The sequence below is a fragment of the Balaenoptera physalus genome (genome assembly GCF_965194825.1).
Source record: "Balaenoptera physalus genome assembly, chromosome: X".
Taxonomy (NCBI): Eukaryota; Metazoa; Chordata; class Mammalia; order Artiodactyla; family Balaenopteridae; genus Balaenoptera; species Balaenoptera physalus.
This window is the reverse complement of record NC_138903.1, coordinates 134,229,373-134,246,394: the sequence shown is the minus strand read 5'-3', so window position 1 is coordinate 134,246,394 and position 17,022 is coordinate 134,229,373. Positions and strand designations below refer to the sequence as shown.

The 17,022-nt window shown below is 40.9% G+C and overlaps 1 protein-coding gene across 5 annotated transcripts in view; it reads right to left on the bottom strand.

Annotated features, from left to right (window-relative positions):
- BRCC3 (BRCA1/BRCA2-containing complex subunit 3) overlaps positions 1 to 17,022 on the bottom strand; it is a 70,613-nt gene that overhangs the window by 53,266 nt on the left and 325 nt on the right. For 2 of the 5 annotated variants that reach the window (XM_082447884.1, XM_082447886.1), the window contains exons 2-7: positions 16,443 to 16,459; positions 15,661 to 15,715; positions 9,325 to 9,444; positions 6,025 to 6,112; positions 1,428 to 1,516; positions 7 to 62 (exon numbers count right to left, since the gene is read on the bottom strand). In XM_082447884.1, the coding sequence (XP_082304010.1) occupies positions 7 to 62; positions 1,428 to 1,516; positions 6,025 to 6,112; positions 9,325 to 9,444; positions 15,661 to 15,715; positions 16,443 to 16,459 (425 nt within the window). The remainder of the gene's footprint in view (positions 1 to 6; positions 63 to 1,427; positions 1,517 to 6,024; positions 6,113 to 9,324; positions 9,445 to 15,660; positions 15,716 to 16,442; positions 16,460 to 17,022) is intronic. The other 3 variants (XM_082447885.1, XM_082447888.1, XM_082447887.1) reach the window with 2 other exon arrangements.

The window sequence follows — 17,022 nt, the reverse complement described above, 5'->3', positions numbered from 1 at the left end:
ACTTACTCTGAGCTCTTTTGGGCCTGTATGGACTGAAAGCAAGTGTAGAGTACCCGTCCAGTCTAAAAAAAGAAAGAAAACAGAAAAAAAGAAAGGTCACACAGAGGATTAATAGTGAAAAAGGTATAGCAATTTAGTGGGCTCTAACCTAAAACTCAAAGGCCCCTCTGGGAGTGGAAGGTTAGAAGAGACTCCAAAGACAGACTATAATAAATCAGTTTCTGTAAGAAGGATCAAATACTCAGTCAACATGAGATGGCCACAATCAAACATCCGCTCATGTGACAGCAGAGAATTGCTCACAAACATGAGAACCAAGAAACTAAGAATGAGACCATTCAGACTCCTTTTTTGGAAGCTGACAAACTCATGCAACAGCTATTTATAATGACAATAAATTTATGATGACAAAGCCAGAAGCATTTCAAATGAAGTATGAAGTTCAAGATAGTGAACTTTAACGTTTTCAGAAAAGAGTGATTTTATGAAGAATATTCATTATTAACATAGATTCTGAGAATATAACTAATGTACTAAACAATAGGAGGACACACTTGGTAAATCGGCAAAATTCATAGTTACAGTGTTAAATTTTCTTTTTGTTTGAAGTGACACATAGTAAAACCTCTTGATCTGAACGTAAAATTCAAACAGAAGCACTCTAAATAGAGAATAGCAAGACTAGCCATTGATTGAGCTGTTAACTTCTCTGAGTTTCGGTTTGCTTATCCATAAAAATCGATAATAATAATCCTCACGGGTTGTTGTCAGGGTTCGAGTATATTTATGTAAAACACCTAAAGAGTAAGTGCCATACAATACGTGATAAATGGTAGCGCTTGTTACTGTTATTGGCCTCCACTCCTACCACCGTGGTCAAACATCCATCATCTCTTTCCTAGATTACTACAGTCGCTTCCTAACTGGTTTCACGGACACCATGGATTCTGCACCCCCTCCCTCCCTGTCCCCCCAGCCCCACCCCCAGTTATCTTCCAGACCTCACTGTAGGATGACCACATGAGTTACCATGCAAACCAGGACACTTCCAAGAAGGAAAGGTGCTAACTGAATAGGAGACTGGGACAATGGGTGGAACTGGGACTGACAGAGGCAAGCCGGGACATGTAGTCATGTTCTGCCTCACTGTGCTGCAGCCACACTGACTTCCTCGATGTCCCCTAAACATGCCACACTCACCTCAGGGTCTTTTCACTGGCTATTTCCTCTGCCTGGAACGCTCTTCCCCCAAGAAATCCACAAGACTTGCTCCCTCACTTTCTTCAGGTCCTGACTCAATGACCCTTCTCATTGAAACCTTCCCTGGCCACCCTATTAAAATTGCAAAAAGATTTTTCTCTATTCTCTGTGTCTGTGTGTTTATACACACACGCGTGCGCATGTGCACACACACACACACACAATACCTTTGTATTTTTATCTTCTATGAAACAGGAAAATATAAGTCCTACAAAGCCTTGATCCATCATCTGGTACATGGCTTGTGTACGAACATCTGCAAATAAATAAAAATAAAAATCTGCTGTTAAACTGTATCTCCCAGACATGAAAATATAAAGATAACAGCAGCATACAATCCTCGTGGGATTCAGATTCTAGAGGCAGAACAGGGGTACATCCTAATGACAATATTATTGTCAAAGTATAAACATTTTAGTAGGTTAGGGAAATACTACGGGAGTCGGCAATTAAATAATAAAATTTATTACTAATTCTAGGCTGCCTAGCCCACAACTAGCCCTGCTATGAAATGTAGCATAGAAAGAAAAAAATGGAAAACTTCTATTATCCCAAAAACACCTGATAATTTCTTCCAGGAGGACTCCAAAAGAAAGGAAGGCATTCGAAGGAGACAGCAAGATTTCTTAGAATAAGCCTTTTGATGGACAGCTTCTAGGGAAGTGAATATATTAGACTTGATCCTAAAGAATGGCAGTGTAGAACTATTACAGAGGAAACTATTGTATAGAAGTGACTGAAATAGAATTAAACACTGCATTCCAGGGAACAGAAACAAAATCTCACTAAATGGTTATACAATTTTTGAAAAGGAAATCATAGACAAGCACCAAATAACATTTGAAAGGATTAGTTAAAAGATTACCAGAAACTGAACAGAGGCAAAGTTTAAAGATGTGAAGTACTCAGACCATTATTTATGGATACAAAAGATCTGGTATTACAACAAAACAGTGCACAGCATGGTTTGGTCCAGTGACTTATGCCCAGTTAGCTTGTTCTATATGTTCTTAAACATACTTTGCATTGATCTGGATTGGGACTTCTACCCAATATATTTCTAAGTAAAGAGTAAGGCCCAACAGTACCCAGCAAAGAATATGAGAAAAATACTGGCTGAAACAGTTGGTGAAAATAAACAGCACTGTTTGAATGACCTCTGTACCTGCTATATGACCTTGGTAAAATTTTTAATACCTCTAAGCCTATTTCCTCATCAGTTAAATAAGGATAAACATCATCCGTACTTTTTCAGGGTTTTGTATTTTAAAAGTTGCAAGATGCTTTTAGCACAACGCCTAGCACATCAGAGGTACTTAATAATAATTCATTACATTTCGTTCCATCCACAGCCATTGTTGATGAATTGCTGAATCTGAAATGGATTAGTATCCATACTGTGCCACCCAAAGTGCTTCTGTCAAGATCACCAATGATGCATTTTTGGTTCTCAATTTACCCGATTGCTCCCTCCTTGAAACACTATCTTCACTTGGCCTCACATTCCCACTCTTCTCATCTCTGTCCTCTTAACTTCCTGGCTGTTCTTTTCCAGTCTCTTGCTGGATCCTTCCCGTCTTTCCATCCTCAAAATATGGCATGCCCAGGGCTCAGTCTTCAGCCATTTTCTCTTCTCCATCTACACTTACTCCCTGGGGGAGTTCATTTAGTTCCACGGCTTCAAATCTCATCTCCATACTGGCCACTCCCAACTCCTACTCAATCAACTCTAGTTCCAGTCTTCTACCCAAACTGCCGAATCATATATCCAATTGTGTACCTGACACTGAGACTTGGTTGTCTTAATACTGTGCTCCTCAGGGCAGTAGGTCCATGAACTATTTGTTACCTGTTCACAAGGAGACAAGAGCTTGAGCTGGAACGGAAATTAATCTCTGCTTCCTTTATTGACAAAGTCTTAAGGAAAATGTAAGCTGAACTAAACAATATGCTAAGTTGACATAGATGATTTCTTTTTTTTTTTTTTTTTTTTTTTTTTTTTTGGCCATGCCAAGCTGATTGCAGGATCTCAGTTCCCTGACTAGGGATTGAACCCGGGCCACAGCAGTGAAAGCCCAGAATCCTAACCACTAGGCCACCAGGGAACTCCCAACATAGAGGATTTATGTTTGTTGTAGGCTCCTTATCGAATTGGTCACAGACCAAAGCCAGGCTAGGTGAGCATCACTTGCCTACCAGACATTTGAAACTCAACATGTCCAAAAGCACACACTTGATTTCCTCCACAAAATCTGCTACTCCCAAAGCCACACTGGCTCTCCTGCTTTTCCTCAAATATTCCAGGCATGCTCCTCCTCAGGGCCTTTGCACTGGCTATTCCTCTCCGCCTGGGACGCTCTTCTGCAAGATATTTGCACGGCCAACTCTTACTTCCTTCAGGTTTTTGCTCAACTGTTACCTTCTCCATGAGGCCTAATCACGTTACTTAAAATATAAACCCTATGCCCCTTACCCTGATTTACATTTTTCCCTGAGGTAACTTAATTACTTCTAAGTTACCTCCTAAATGCCAAATCCAAAAGATACACTTTAGTCTAAATGAGGACCATCCAAGAGACCTTCCTGCAACTGTGCCATCCAATTTTTCTTTCAGCATTGGACAGTCTGAAGGGACAACAGAATCACACCTCCCATTTCCTGGTGTAAAAGTAGAACAGTCTGAGCACCATATTCTTTCATTTACTCTCGACTCAAAATTTTCCTGAAACAGAAACCACAGACCCCAGTTCGTAATAAAGGATTTTAAAAGAATGAGAGACTATATATACAAGTGTTTTTAGAATACGAGCCCTGAGATAGCCATCACATTACAATAAAATTTTGGTTCAGCCTTCACTTATTCTATCCCTTGTCCTAACAGAGCTTCCATCTAAGTCAGTTTGCTAAAGAAGGGCATAGAAATGTATTGTAATATCAAAAAATTTTGTTTGTAATGATTCTAAGGAGTATTGACTTATAACTTCTAGAAGAGAATGTTTGGGAAAATGTAATTTTTAAAAATGACTGGTTATAGAAAACTGCTTAATTAAAACTACAGCCTATATTTGTCATGGGAGGTTGATCTGACCCACCAACTTTGGTAATAAATTAACTCACTATGACATCACCGTAGCAGTGCTTCCCTTCTTATAAAAGGATCAAGCAGATCTTATAATTAGGAACATAACTACAGGTGCATGTCTCCTTGTACTATGCACTTACAAGGACAGGAAAGTTAATGTAAGAGTAACTGAAAAACAGTGCCAAGTCACATGCGATTTACAAAATAGCCTGTGCTTTTTAAATTGCTTCCCTTTTTCTTTTGCAAGCCACGTCCTATAGGTAAAATTTGGGTAAGCTCGTTGCATGGGTATGACATAACTCAACTATATATCTTTTCCCCACCACCAAACCTATGCTTCCTCCTCCATTTCCTGTTTTCATAAATAGCGTTCCCACTTGACCAGACAAAGCAGACGCTGGAGAATGCCAAGGCCTCTGATTCACAGAAACCTCTGCTGAGGTACTGACTCTGCCACTTATTAGCTGACTGGTTTTGCACAAAGTATTTCAGCTCGAACCTCAGCTTAGTTTCTTAGGAGCCACACACTCCTCATGATTATTTGGGAAGTGTTTCAAGAAGTAGAGAGTGGATGCAGTATCAAACGCTACAGACTTGGGAGACAGATATGGTTCAGACCTCAGCACTGCCACTTACTCAACCCATAGGAGCCTCTGTTTCCTCCTCACTGCCATGAGGGGGAAGGTCTCTAAGTCACGGGTTAGACGAGGAAACATTCATTTCCGCAAGTAAAGTTATTCTAATTCTTTCAAAAGACTCAGATAGAGACAAAAAGTGACCATGATTAGAGAAAAAGGGTAAAGAGAAAGAGAAAGAAAACAGGGCTTCCCTGGTGGCGCAATTGTTAGGAATCTGCCTGCCAATGCAGGGGACACGGGTTCCAGCCCTTGTCTGGGAAGATCCCACATGCCACGGAGCAACTAAGCCTGTGCACCACAACAACTGAGCCTGCGCTCTAGAGCCCATGAGCCACAAGTACTGAGCCCACGAGCCTCAAGTACTGAGCCCACAAGCCTCAACTACTGAAGCCCGCGCACCTAGAGCCCGTGCTCCGCAACGAGAGAAGCCACCGCAATGAGAAGCCCGCACACCGCAACGAAGAGCAGCCCCCGCTCGCCGCAACTAGAGAAAGCCCGCGTGCAGCAACGGAGACCCAACGCAGCCAAAAAAAAACAAAAAACAAAAAAAGAGAGAGAGAGAAAACAATTTTGTTACATTATACTGATTAGAGGGCTGAGGAGGTAGGTTGACAGCCCCAAGAGCTAGGATGATATATGTATCAAACAGAGATTGTAAACATCAGTTTTATAAATTTCACCCTTCACACCTTTGATTCTTCCAAATGGTGGTGTACTAGACAGTGATAGTCACAATCGGCAATTTTCAGTTATAGTTTATTTATTATTATTATTATTATTATTATTATTTTGGATACCAGCCAATTGTCAGGGTTTAGTCTTGATTTCCTGAATAGTGTCAAAATGGAGTGCCAAAATTTTATCTCTATTGAAAACAATCAATATGACATAAATCAGTACTTTTAAAACAGCAAAATAAAAATAAGGACATTTGCTTAAGGATACTTAAATTTTGATTTAAAATAACCATAGCCCATGTAATGGAGAAGGAAAAATGATACTCACTTCTAAGAACAAAAAACATTGCAATCCCATAATACTTACCGACATGTGAAGGCCAAACAGTTATATGGGGATGGGAATGATACCAGCCCACAACTCTCATGGGGCGACCAGTTAGTTCAGCCAACCTGTGTGTCTGTCAAGGTATTTTCAACTTGTGGGAACACAATTTGTGATGCTAATAAAGGCTCAGAAAGCAACCTGAAGTTTAAAATAAACCTATCACAATTTAATGTCAACAAAAGAATGAAAAAAGGTCAATGCCCAGAATTTCCCAGACTTCCCTTCTAAAGCCAAAGGTATTTCTTTTTTTTAAATAGAATCCATTTGGTTTCCATTATTGTATATAGTTATATGCTCTTAATCCAATTTAGCTAATATTTGGTCACTCAAATACTTACCACTGTGCTATCTAAAAAGAAGCTTCTAAATCTTTGGATGTCACATCATTAACTTGAGTAATCTTCTGTCCTCTCTCTAGCCCAACCTACCCTCATTCCTGAAAAAGTACAAAATTTTAAAAATTCATTTCATTTCTCTGTGGCAGGCTGCCAGTGTCAACAATAGCAAGTAGGGTGGTTTCAGAGACCAAATGAACAAAGACCCCCAGTTTAGTCTCCCCATTTGTCTAGAAATATCCCCCAAAAGAACATTTTCCTCCTTTGTTCTGGAAATAAAAATTTACCATAACTGTCTGAGGCTCTGACTTGAGATAAGAACTCGGTTGGAGATAAGAAGCTGTCCCCTTCTGTTGCTACTCACTGTAAAGTGCTGGTTCATTTTCCTGTGAATTACTTACATTGAAACCCAATAGTCCTTTCTATACAGCTAAGTGTAAGAATACTTTTTAGGGACTTCCCTGGCGGTTCAGTGGTTAGGACTCCATGCTTCCACGGCAGGAGGCACAGGTTCCACCCCTGGTTGGGGAACTATGACCCTATATGCTGCGCGGCATGGCCAACAACAACAAAAAAAAACTTTTAAAATAATTTTTTTTTAATTTCAAATGCCAAGAGAAGTTACTTAACTTCCCTAAGCCCACTTCTTCAGCTAAGGCGAGGGAAAGGACCGCCCGAAAGGATGGAAGGTGACCTTGCCCAGCGCTCGAGCAGGACAGGGGCTGGGGGCCGTCCCCACCAGCCACAATGCAAACCTCGTAATTCCAGGCGGCCTCGGGCAGGGGGCTCAGAAGGCTCTCGCCTCAGTAGTGTGGGGAAAAAATGACTCCTACACTGAAAGCTGCTCTGGTCCCATGCAGCAAATCTTCAAACAAGTATCAATAGGATCTAACCGTCCCCGGTAATCTAACAGCATCCCAGAACAAAGCTCAGAAAAATATGTCTAGGAATACAAAGATATCCAGCCCCCAGGGGAAAATCATAATGCTGGCATCCAATCTAAAATTACCAGGTGTGCAGAGAATTGGGAAAATCCAACCTACAGTGAGGAGACAGAGAACAGATTCATGGCTCCCATGGTTTGAGGTGTGCAGGGTGAGGGTGACTGTCCAGGGGAAGCTTGAGGCAGATCTTTACGGTAATGGAACAGTTCTGCACCTTGACTGCTGTGGTGGTTTTTTATATATGTATCTCTACACATATGACAAAATGGCATAGAACTACACACATTAATGTCAATTTCCTGGTTTCCATATTGCACCGTAAGTTATGTAACATGTAACCTTTGGGGGAAACTGTGTGAAGGTACAGGGACCTTCCCATACTATTTTTGCAACTTTCCATGAATCTATAATTATTTCAAAATAGTTAAAAAAAAGATGCAAAAGGTACACATCATAAGAAGAGATTGATATATCTGATTATATAAAAGTGCAACAAGAACAATTTGATTGGGAAAAAACACACACATACCGTGAAAAAGCTGACAAAAATCACTATCCTTATCACAAAAGGCTAACTTTCTTAACATAAACTATAAATTATTAAGAAAAATATTTCCAAATCAATAGAAAGACGGGCAAAGGAAATAACCATATAATTCAGAGAAAAATACAAATGACTCCTAAAAATTAAAAGCTGATCAAATTTACTCACAAGAAAAATGCTAATTAAAATTGCAACAAAGAAGATACAATTTTTTGCCAATCAGGTTGGCAACAACCAAAAACTTTGATTTACCAGGGCCTCGCAGCACAAAAACAAAACTTTGATAACACACAATGTTTGCAAGGGTGTGGGGAAACAGATACTCTTGCACATGGCTAGAGGGGTAAACTGGTCAAACTGCTACAGGTGCAAGTCGATATAACCTTTGCCCCAGCAATTTCACATCTAGGAATTGATTCTACAGATACACGTACACATTTGTGAAATGCAATGTCCAAGGTTAGTTGCTGCAGCCCTGTCAGTAAAAGACTGCAAATAACCTAAACATCTGCATGAGGACAGCACAGCCATCCAGGGCTGTATTATGTAGTCATAAGAATGAGACATCTCTATATACTAATGTGGACAAATCTCTAGATACACTGTTAGGTAATGTCATAGCTACCATATGTATTAAATACTTTTTAAAAAAGAAAATATTCTTATATGTTTCTGTATGCACAGAATTCATCCGTAAGGACACATGAAAACCTGATACCCCTGGTTATGTCCAGGGAGGGATGGTGGGGGAATTGGGGCACAGAGGCTAGAGAGAAATACTTACTTTGTATACTTTTTTATACCTTTTAAAGGTTGTATCATGCATGTTTTCTACTTTTAAAAGTTACTTTTTAATTGACTACAAGATTAACTTAATCTGAAAGAATGATAAATTACTAAAACCACTGATGCAAATTTAATTTGTTACAGTTGAGGTATGGAGTCCATATCGTAGGAAGCAAATGTCCCAAATGATCGCTCTTTGGTTATATTTAACATGGAATATTGCATTCAGTTCTCAGCACTGCATTTTTTTGAGAGGCAGCCTCAAAAGAGAATCTCCAAAGGAGAGAGACCAAGATAGTGAAAGGCCTAGAAACTAAATGATATTACGAAAACTGTGGGGGCGGGGGGATGGGGTAGACGGGGCAGAGGGGAGTGGAGAGGAAGGAGATAGGGACTCCCCAGAGAGTTCACTGTCATAGTATTGGACCCTGGGATCTTTTGGCATTTAAGAGCAGAAATGTTAGAAATGTCCAGTTCTTCCAATAAAAGCCACTCAAAAAGAGAAATGGAGAGAAATTCTGATTAACCAAGCAACTGGATCTAAGGGGTAAATATGAAAACTGGGAAAGAGTCACTAGGAAGAAAAGCTGTGAAATCTGCTTAAGCAGCAAACAGAGGAACCTGGAAGCCTCAAAGCACATAAAAGCTTCTTATCGACCAGTAAGGATATCTCTGCCTCTGTCGAGGCTGCAGACAGCTGCTCTGGAGAAATTTCCACGCGATCCTTCCTCTTATCAGAACGTCGCAAGATGATGACAGAATGAATGTGAACAATTCTGACGGTGTCAACCTAAAGGAAAATCCACAGAAACGTTTACTTCTGTCTCTCTCGGATAACATCTCTCCCTGCAATTACGGGACTGCATCATATTACATTATCAGGTTAAAGTTTCCATCTTAGAAAACAGGCATTTTTTTCTCATGAATAACAGAATGTTTCAAATAAAAGACATCTGACCTCAATATATACATTTCAAAACAAAAATATAAAGGCTAATGTTTAGATCAAGGGAGGACTTTTGCAATGATCAACTAACAATCATTTGATTTCCAACTATGTGCAGAAATACAAGTCAGAGTGCTGACAATCCAAGTGTTCAAAATGCTAACATGTGGTTGCACAGCAAGAATCACACATGAAACTACACTAAAATAATACAGTAAATAAATGCTGCAGGAGCCCAGAGGAAAGGAGTCTCTTAGATTGGAAAAAAATCTTTACAGAAAAGGCAGACGAGTGTTATCTATTTCCTGATTGTCGTGTGTGTGTGTGTGTGTGCGTGCGTGCACGCACACATATAGATAGAATTTCTGTAGATGCCAAATAGATGTGAATGACATGTTTGGGAGACAAGTTGGCCAACTCATTTAGGTAGTACAGAACTTGAGGTGGAATGGCAGACAGTAAGGCTAAGAAAGAAGGTTAGAGTGAAAATATGCAAGGTCTCAAATGCCAAGCCATGATCTGCAGGATGACCTAGAAGGAAGGACATTATTTCAGAGAGCTTGACCATGAAGCACTGGACTAAGTGTATGTCAGAGATGGAAGAAACAGACTTGAGGTTCATTAAGAAGCAAGGATCCACAAGATTTCGTAGCTTATGGACCATGGGTGATACAGGACAGCAAACTGTCAAGGATGACTCTGAAGTTTCAGGGTTGAAACTAGGTAGAACAGAGAAGGCAGATCTAAGTTTAGAAAGGATCAAGAAGGAAGGGACATGAGTGTGTTTTCAGATGAGCTGAACTGAGATGAGAGGATGTAAATAAAGGCAAGGAACAGTGTGGGGGTGGGGAGCAGAGGTCCAGGGCGAATCCAGGGGGATACCCATGGCATAGGATGGGGTACAATAAGAGGAGCCAGGAAGGAAGACAGCAGTCAAAACCAGAACAAGGAAATCGTTCAAGAGTTGCAGGAGAGGGCTTCCCTGGTGGCGCAGTGGTTGAGAATCTGCCTGCCAATGCAGGGGACACGGGTTCGAGCCCTGGTCTGGGAGGATCCCACATGCCACGGAGCAACTGGGCCCGTGAGCCACAACTACTGAGCCTGCGCGTCTGTAGCCTGTGCCCCACAACAAGAGAGGCCGTGACAGTGAGAGGCCCGCGCACCGCGATGAAGAGTGGCCCCCGCTTGCCACAACTAGAGAAAGCCCTTGCATAGAAATGAAGACCCAACACAGCCAAATAAATAAATAAATAAATAAATAAATAAGTCAGGAGCTCTTTAAAAAAAAATAGACTTTTAAAAAATTTAAAAAAAAAAAAGAGTTGCAGGAGAAAAGGTGGGTATGGCATTGCCAGACGTTGCCCAGACAAGGGTGAAATCTGAGACAAGATTTTGAAGTAACATATAGACCTACACTGTGCAACACAGTGTGGCTACTGAGCTTCAAATGTGGTTCCCTTTCATGCCTTTTTTCACCTCATGAACTCTTTCATAGACTTTAAATTCCTTGCTCATCCTATAAAGAATGAATCATTCTACCCTCACATACAACTTTTCTTATAATACACACACATGTCTGGCAGGCACAAAGTACACAATAAGGAAAATCAAAAGCAGAGACAGAAAGACACTTGACCTTCCAAGGAGCAACAAGACAAAGAGCTGACTTTTGAACAGAAACAAAGCATAAAGAGAATGGGTGATATGTCAGAGTGCAAAAAGAAAACATCTGCCAACCAAGAACTCTATGAAGAGTTCTTTGAATAAGAACACATCCCTCAAAAATGAAAGCAAAATTAAGACATTTTCACATGCAAAAAATTGAGAGATCATTATCAGCACAGAAAATACTAAAAAGAGAAACGAAAATCCCAGATATGAAAGAAGGAATGAAGAACACTGTAAAGGGTAAAATATGTGAGTAAATACAAATGAATGCTAACTGTACAAAACAGTAATTACAATGTCATGTGGGGGGACTTCCCTGGTGGCCCAGTGGTTAAGAATCTGCCTTCCAGTGCAGGGGAAGCAGGTTCGATCCCTGGTTGGGAAACAAAGATCCCACATGCCGCAGGGCAACTAAGCCCACGCACCACAACTACTGATCCCGCGTGCCACAACTAGACAGCCAGCATGCCGAAATGAAGAATTCGTGTGCTGCAACTAAGGCCCGACACAGCCAAAAATAAATAAATAAATAAATAAAAAGTCACTCTGCCCTTTAGAAAAGAAAACAAAAACCAAAAAAACCCCCAAAAAACAATGTCATGTGGGGCTTAAAATGTCCATATAATTAAAATGCATGAAAACTATCATCCAAAAGGTGGGAGGATGCAAATGAAATTTAAATGTTCTAAAGTTCTAGTACTATCAGTGAAATGGTAAAAATAGTAATTTGTATTAGACTAACAAATCTAGAATGCATATTGTAATATGTAGGATAACGACTAAAAGGAGAGTAAAAAATGTTATAACTGATTAATGGAGGATCAAAGGAGAATAATAAAATATACTGATGAATCCAAAAGGAGTCAAGAAAGGAGAAAAAAACAAAACAGAGAAGTGGGTCAAATAGAAAGCAAAAATATGACAGCTATAACATATATATGTGTATGTGTGTGGGGGTATATACATATGTAATTACATTAAATGTAATTGGACTAAATAGTCCAGTTAAAAAGATTATCAGATTGGATTTTTTTAAAACTATATGCTGCTAATAAGAGACACACTTTAAAATATTAGTACACAGAAAGGCTAAAAATAAAAGGATGGAAAAAGATATGGCATGCCAACATTAACTAGAAGATAAGGTTGCTGAACTCATGAAGTTTAATATCTAATTTGCATGGTACAAATTGACATAGAATTCAAGATGAGGACACGGACTCTTGAAAAATAAAATTACATCATTAAGACTGGGAATGTATTTTAGTAGGAGTTGATGCCCAGCGTGAATTTTCTCTTTCTCAGAGAAAGTTTCAGTGCCTAAGAGGAATGCGTAAAAGAAGTTCAGGATAGGGTGGTGAGACCAGCCCAGGAACAGATCAAAAACAAAATGAAACAAGCATAAATAAAAGTCACAAAGGACTGATGGATGTCCCTGAAAGTCACAGGTAGCTGAAGGGTTTGAGGAACAGACTGTTGTGGTCATAGTCACACAAGAAATAAGATATTCCAGCTGGGCTAGATTGGTCCCTACGCTTTTCCAGTCTTGGAATTAAGGTACTAAAGCCCAGTTCCTTTTGCTCTTCTGCCTTGGTACAGATCAAAGGTCAGCAAACTATGGCCTGCTTGGCCTCCCTCAGGTCAAATCTGGCCACGTTCATTCATTTATGTTCCAGTAGCTGCTGTTGCACTACACTGGCAGAGCTGAGGAACTGCTCTGTATGCCCCACGAAGCTAAACATTTACCATCTTGCCCTTTACAGAAAGTCTGTGCCCCCTGGCATGGCTCTCCATGGATCACAGGCAGGTAACACTAATTTCCTCCTGTAGGGGATGTATGTTAATTCATACAACATGTATTTATCAAGTATGTACTAGATGTGAGGCACTACATGAGGGCCTGACTATACAAAGATAAACAGGATACAGTAGTCACATCCAGGAAGACAGACAGGTAAACAACTCTAAGACAACATATATGCACTGCAATAGATATGTTCAAGGAGCTAGCCTACAGGTCAGGACAGGTTCCTTCAAGGAGGCAGGTGGCACCTGGGCTGAACTGCAAGGAATAAGGAGTTAGCCAAGCAGACTTATGTTCTCAAAAGATCACATCCTAAGTAGTCAAAAGAAAAGACTAGAGGTGAGACAGACTCACGGCAAGGAGACCAGTAGAGAGGCTGATGCAGTATTCCATAAAGGAAGTGATAAGGACTTCAACTAAGGTAGCAGTTGTTGGGATGGTGCATTGGAAACAAACGGTAAAGCAATCTACATTAATGGTTCTGAATGGCAGGCAGTGGTTCCCAAACTTGGCTGCACATTAGAATCACCTGGGGAGCTTTTTAAACTCCTGCCACACAGGTCTCACCAAAGACCAACTGAGTCAGTATCAGGATTTTGTAAAGATTACTGGGTGATTCCAAGGTGCAGCCAGGTATGGGAACTACTACGGCAGGAGGAATGCTGGAGGAGAAGGTTTGAGGAAGAGGAAAGGTTCAGTTTTGAACACGTTAGTTTAAGATGCCTGTGTCTGGATAAACGTGGATGTCCAGGAGGCAGTGGAGTATTAAGTTCTGGAGCTTGGGATAATTCATACTAACCATCACCTACGGGCCATTAACAACAACAAGTCAGAATGGCCAACGTTGGCTACCAATCATGCGTCAGGCACTTGGAAAGTGCATTTCGTGTATTAATTTAATTAACTCTCCCCATGACCCAGTGAGGTTGGTACTATTGTTATGCCCATTCTACAGATGAGTGTTTTACACACATTACCCAGATCCAACTCTCCCAACAATTCTATGAAATTGGTGGCTGTCATCATCCCTGTTTTGCAGATAAAGAAAGCAAAGCTCACAGATGTTAAGTAACATGCCCTAAGTCACACAAGTATCAGAGAAAAGTATTTGAAGACAGATCTGTCTAACCTCAATGTCTGCTGCAGGTAAAGCCATAGGGGAGGCGAGGCTGGCCAGGAAGACATTCTGGGAAGAGGAGGAGGTGAAGGCAGAAACTTGGAGAATACCAGTATTTGATGCATAGGCAGAGGAGGAAGATTCCATAAAGGATGAGAGAGAGAGGGGAGGAATGGTAGACACAGCAAAAACAAAACAAATAAAAAACCCCATGAGAGTTCAGAGTTCTGAGGACAAAGATTAAGTAAGATAAGCACCAAGGAATAATCCACTGATGTAGCAATGAGGAGGTGGCTGGAGAGGTAGAACTGCAAACTGGAGGGTGGTTGCTTTCACTGGAGAAGGTAAATCAGGAATGATTGCAGCCTATTCTTTTAAGAGGTCTGACTATTAAAAGAAGGATACAAGAAGCAGTTAACTACAGGAAGATACAGGATTAAGAAGTTATTTTTCTTTCCTTTCTGAAAATGAGAGTAATTTAAGCACAGTTGTATCCTAAGGGAAAAAAGCCAGATGACAGGAATAGGTTGAAGACTCAGAAGAGAGACAAGATATTTGATATGCAAGGTCTTCGAAGAAGCTGCAGCTCTGAATAGGAAGTGGACTTCTTTCCTTGATTTGGGAAGACTGTACATGGGGGTAATAATTAGATGGAGTTGTTGCCTGATAGCTTTTATCACCTCCATTGTCTGCTTGGTGGGAGAAGAGGACATAATTTATTTTTATTGTATTTTACAAAAATGTTGGTCTGCAACAGGTTGGGAAAAAATTAACTGGTCCTACACCACAATTAGGTTGAGAAGCATTATACTCGACCATAAAAGCTCGAGCATGCCAGAAAAGGCAGGGCAGGGGGACTTCCCTGGTGGTCCAGTGGTTAAGACTCCGCACTCCCAATGCAGGGGGCCCGGGTTCGATCCCTGGTCAGGGAACTAGGTCCCACATGCCGCAACCAAAGATCCCACACGCAGCAACGAAGATCATGCGTGCCACAACTAAGACCCGTGCAGCCAAATAAATAAATAAATATTAAAGAAATAAAAAGGAAAGGAAAGGCAGGGCGGGAGTGCAGACAGGTTGCCTGTAAGCAGAGAGGGGTTGCCTGAGTAGATACTGGGACTTGGGATAAAAAGATAACAATGATGTGAACCAGATCTCAAGGATGTGAACCAGCCAAGGTCTCCAGGAAGATGGGAGAAGGGCCAGAAACCCAGCAGAGGATAGCAAGGAGGAGAGCTGACAGTGGTTACTCATCTTGACCAAGTAATAATAATTCGCTAGAAAGAATAGAAAATTAGGTCCCATTCCTACTGAGTAGATTCTTCATCTGATTTTCCTAGAGAGAACACCCCACCCAGCCAAATGTGGGTCTGCATGAACTGGGTTAATCCCTGGCTGAGATCATCAAACAGAATACAGAAATCCCTCCCCAAGTGCAAGTTTTCATCATGCAAAATTATAGCACACGTACCTTTTCAGCAACTGTGCGCATATCAGTTCCAGTATATGTAAATTTGGGGTCACTCCTTTTGGGGATAAATTAGAAAAAAAGGGAACTGAGGTTTGGAATATAAAAAGGTATTAAAGCAAAGTAACAGGAATAGCAGTTTTTGCAATGAAACAGCAGAGACAAAGGAGGAGGAGGGAAAGTAAACTGAGGCTAGAGCTGTGCTCATATGTCTGTTAGAAGGACTCTGAGACATATGCTTAAGTGGCGAGTGCATAGTTTTCATGGGCAAAGCTAAAGTCCTATAATCCTGGGTATTAAGGAGGTGAGTTTGACAAGGAGAAACTGCTGTGCTCTGACGTTTAAATAAAGGTAGACCAAAGCTTTCACCACCTCAAGCATTCAAGCCGCTGCGGATCTCTGAGATCACTGTAGGGTCCACCAGGGGGAGGCAGAAAGCCATTGACAATTTAGATAGAGAAATGGATTAATAGGGGGAAATGTCTCCTCATATGCACATCATCTGCCACAGAGAGCTTTCACAGGTTCACTTATGATCTTGGTTCCCCCAACCATATTTTTCACATAGGATCATACATATCTCAACTGAAAATCCTCCTACTAGAAAGTAAGGTGGAAAGCAACTTTCAGGGTTGGGGTGGAATTGAAACTGTGTTCTTGAGGGAGCTCCACAGTCATAATGGTAACTTAAAATACAACCTGTACAAAACATTGCGAAAGTTGTGATAATTTTGAGTTAACAATGACAAAGAGATCAAAAGAGGAGTAAACAAATATAGTCTTACCTTGGGTCATCATTCAACTAGAGTGGGAAAGAGCAGAAAACATTATTGATCACATTAAGTGTATTAGATGTACATGGATGCAGATAATATGAAAATTAGGTTATGTGTTCCTGTACACCGGCATGAAAGACTGGAGAATTCTTACTTCGGATTGCCAACAAGTAAGCTCTATTTCCTCATCCTCTTTCACCCCTCTGCAATATTTAATGCAGTGGAAACTTGGGATTCTTGGAAACCCTCACCTGTCTTGGGTTATTTGGAACCGAACCCTCAAAATGAATCCTAGAGGGAAGAGTGGAGGCGAGGCTAGGGGCCCTAATCGTGGTCAGCTGCTTCCTGATACACTGATGTCCTCATTATAAAAGATCGTCTTTCTGATCTGACTTGCAGTTTTGGTCAATGGGGTGATAACTCCAGATCTAAAGAAAAGCCACAGACTACAAGAAAAAGCGAGCCTCCCATCCCTCCCCCCCTCCCACTCCCCGAGGCTTAGGAGGATCGCTGGTGGCTTGCGGAAGGGTAAAGAAGCCTTAAGCGACGCGAGGAAACGGGGCCCAGGCGACAGGACCATCCAAAGGAT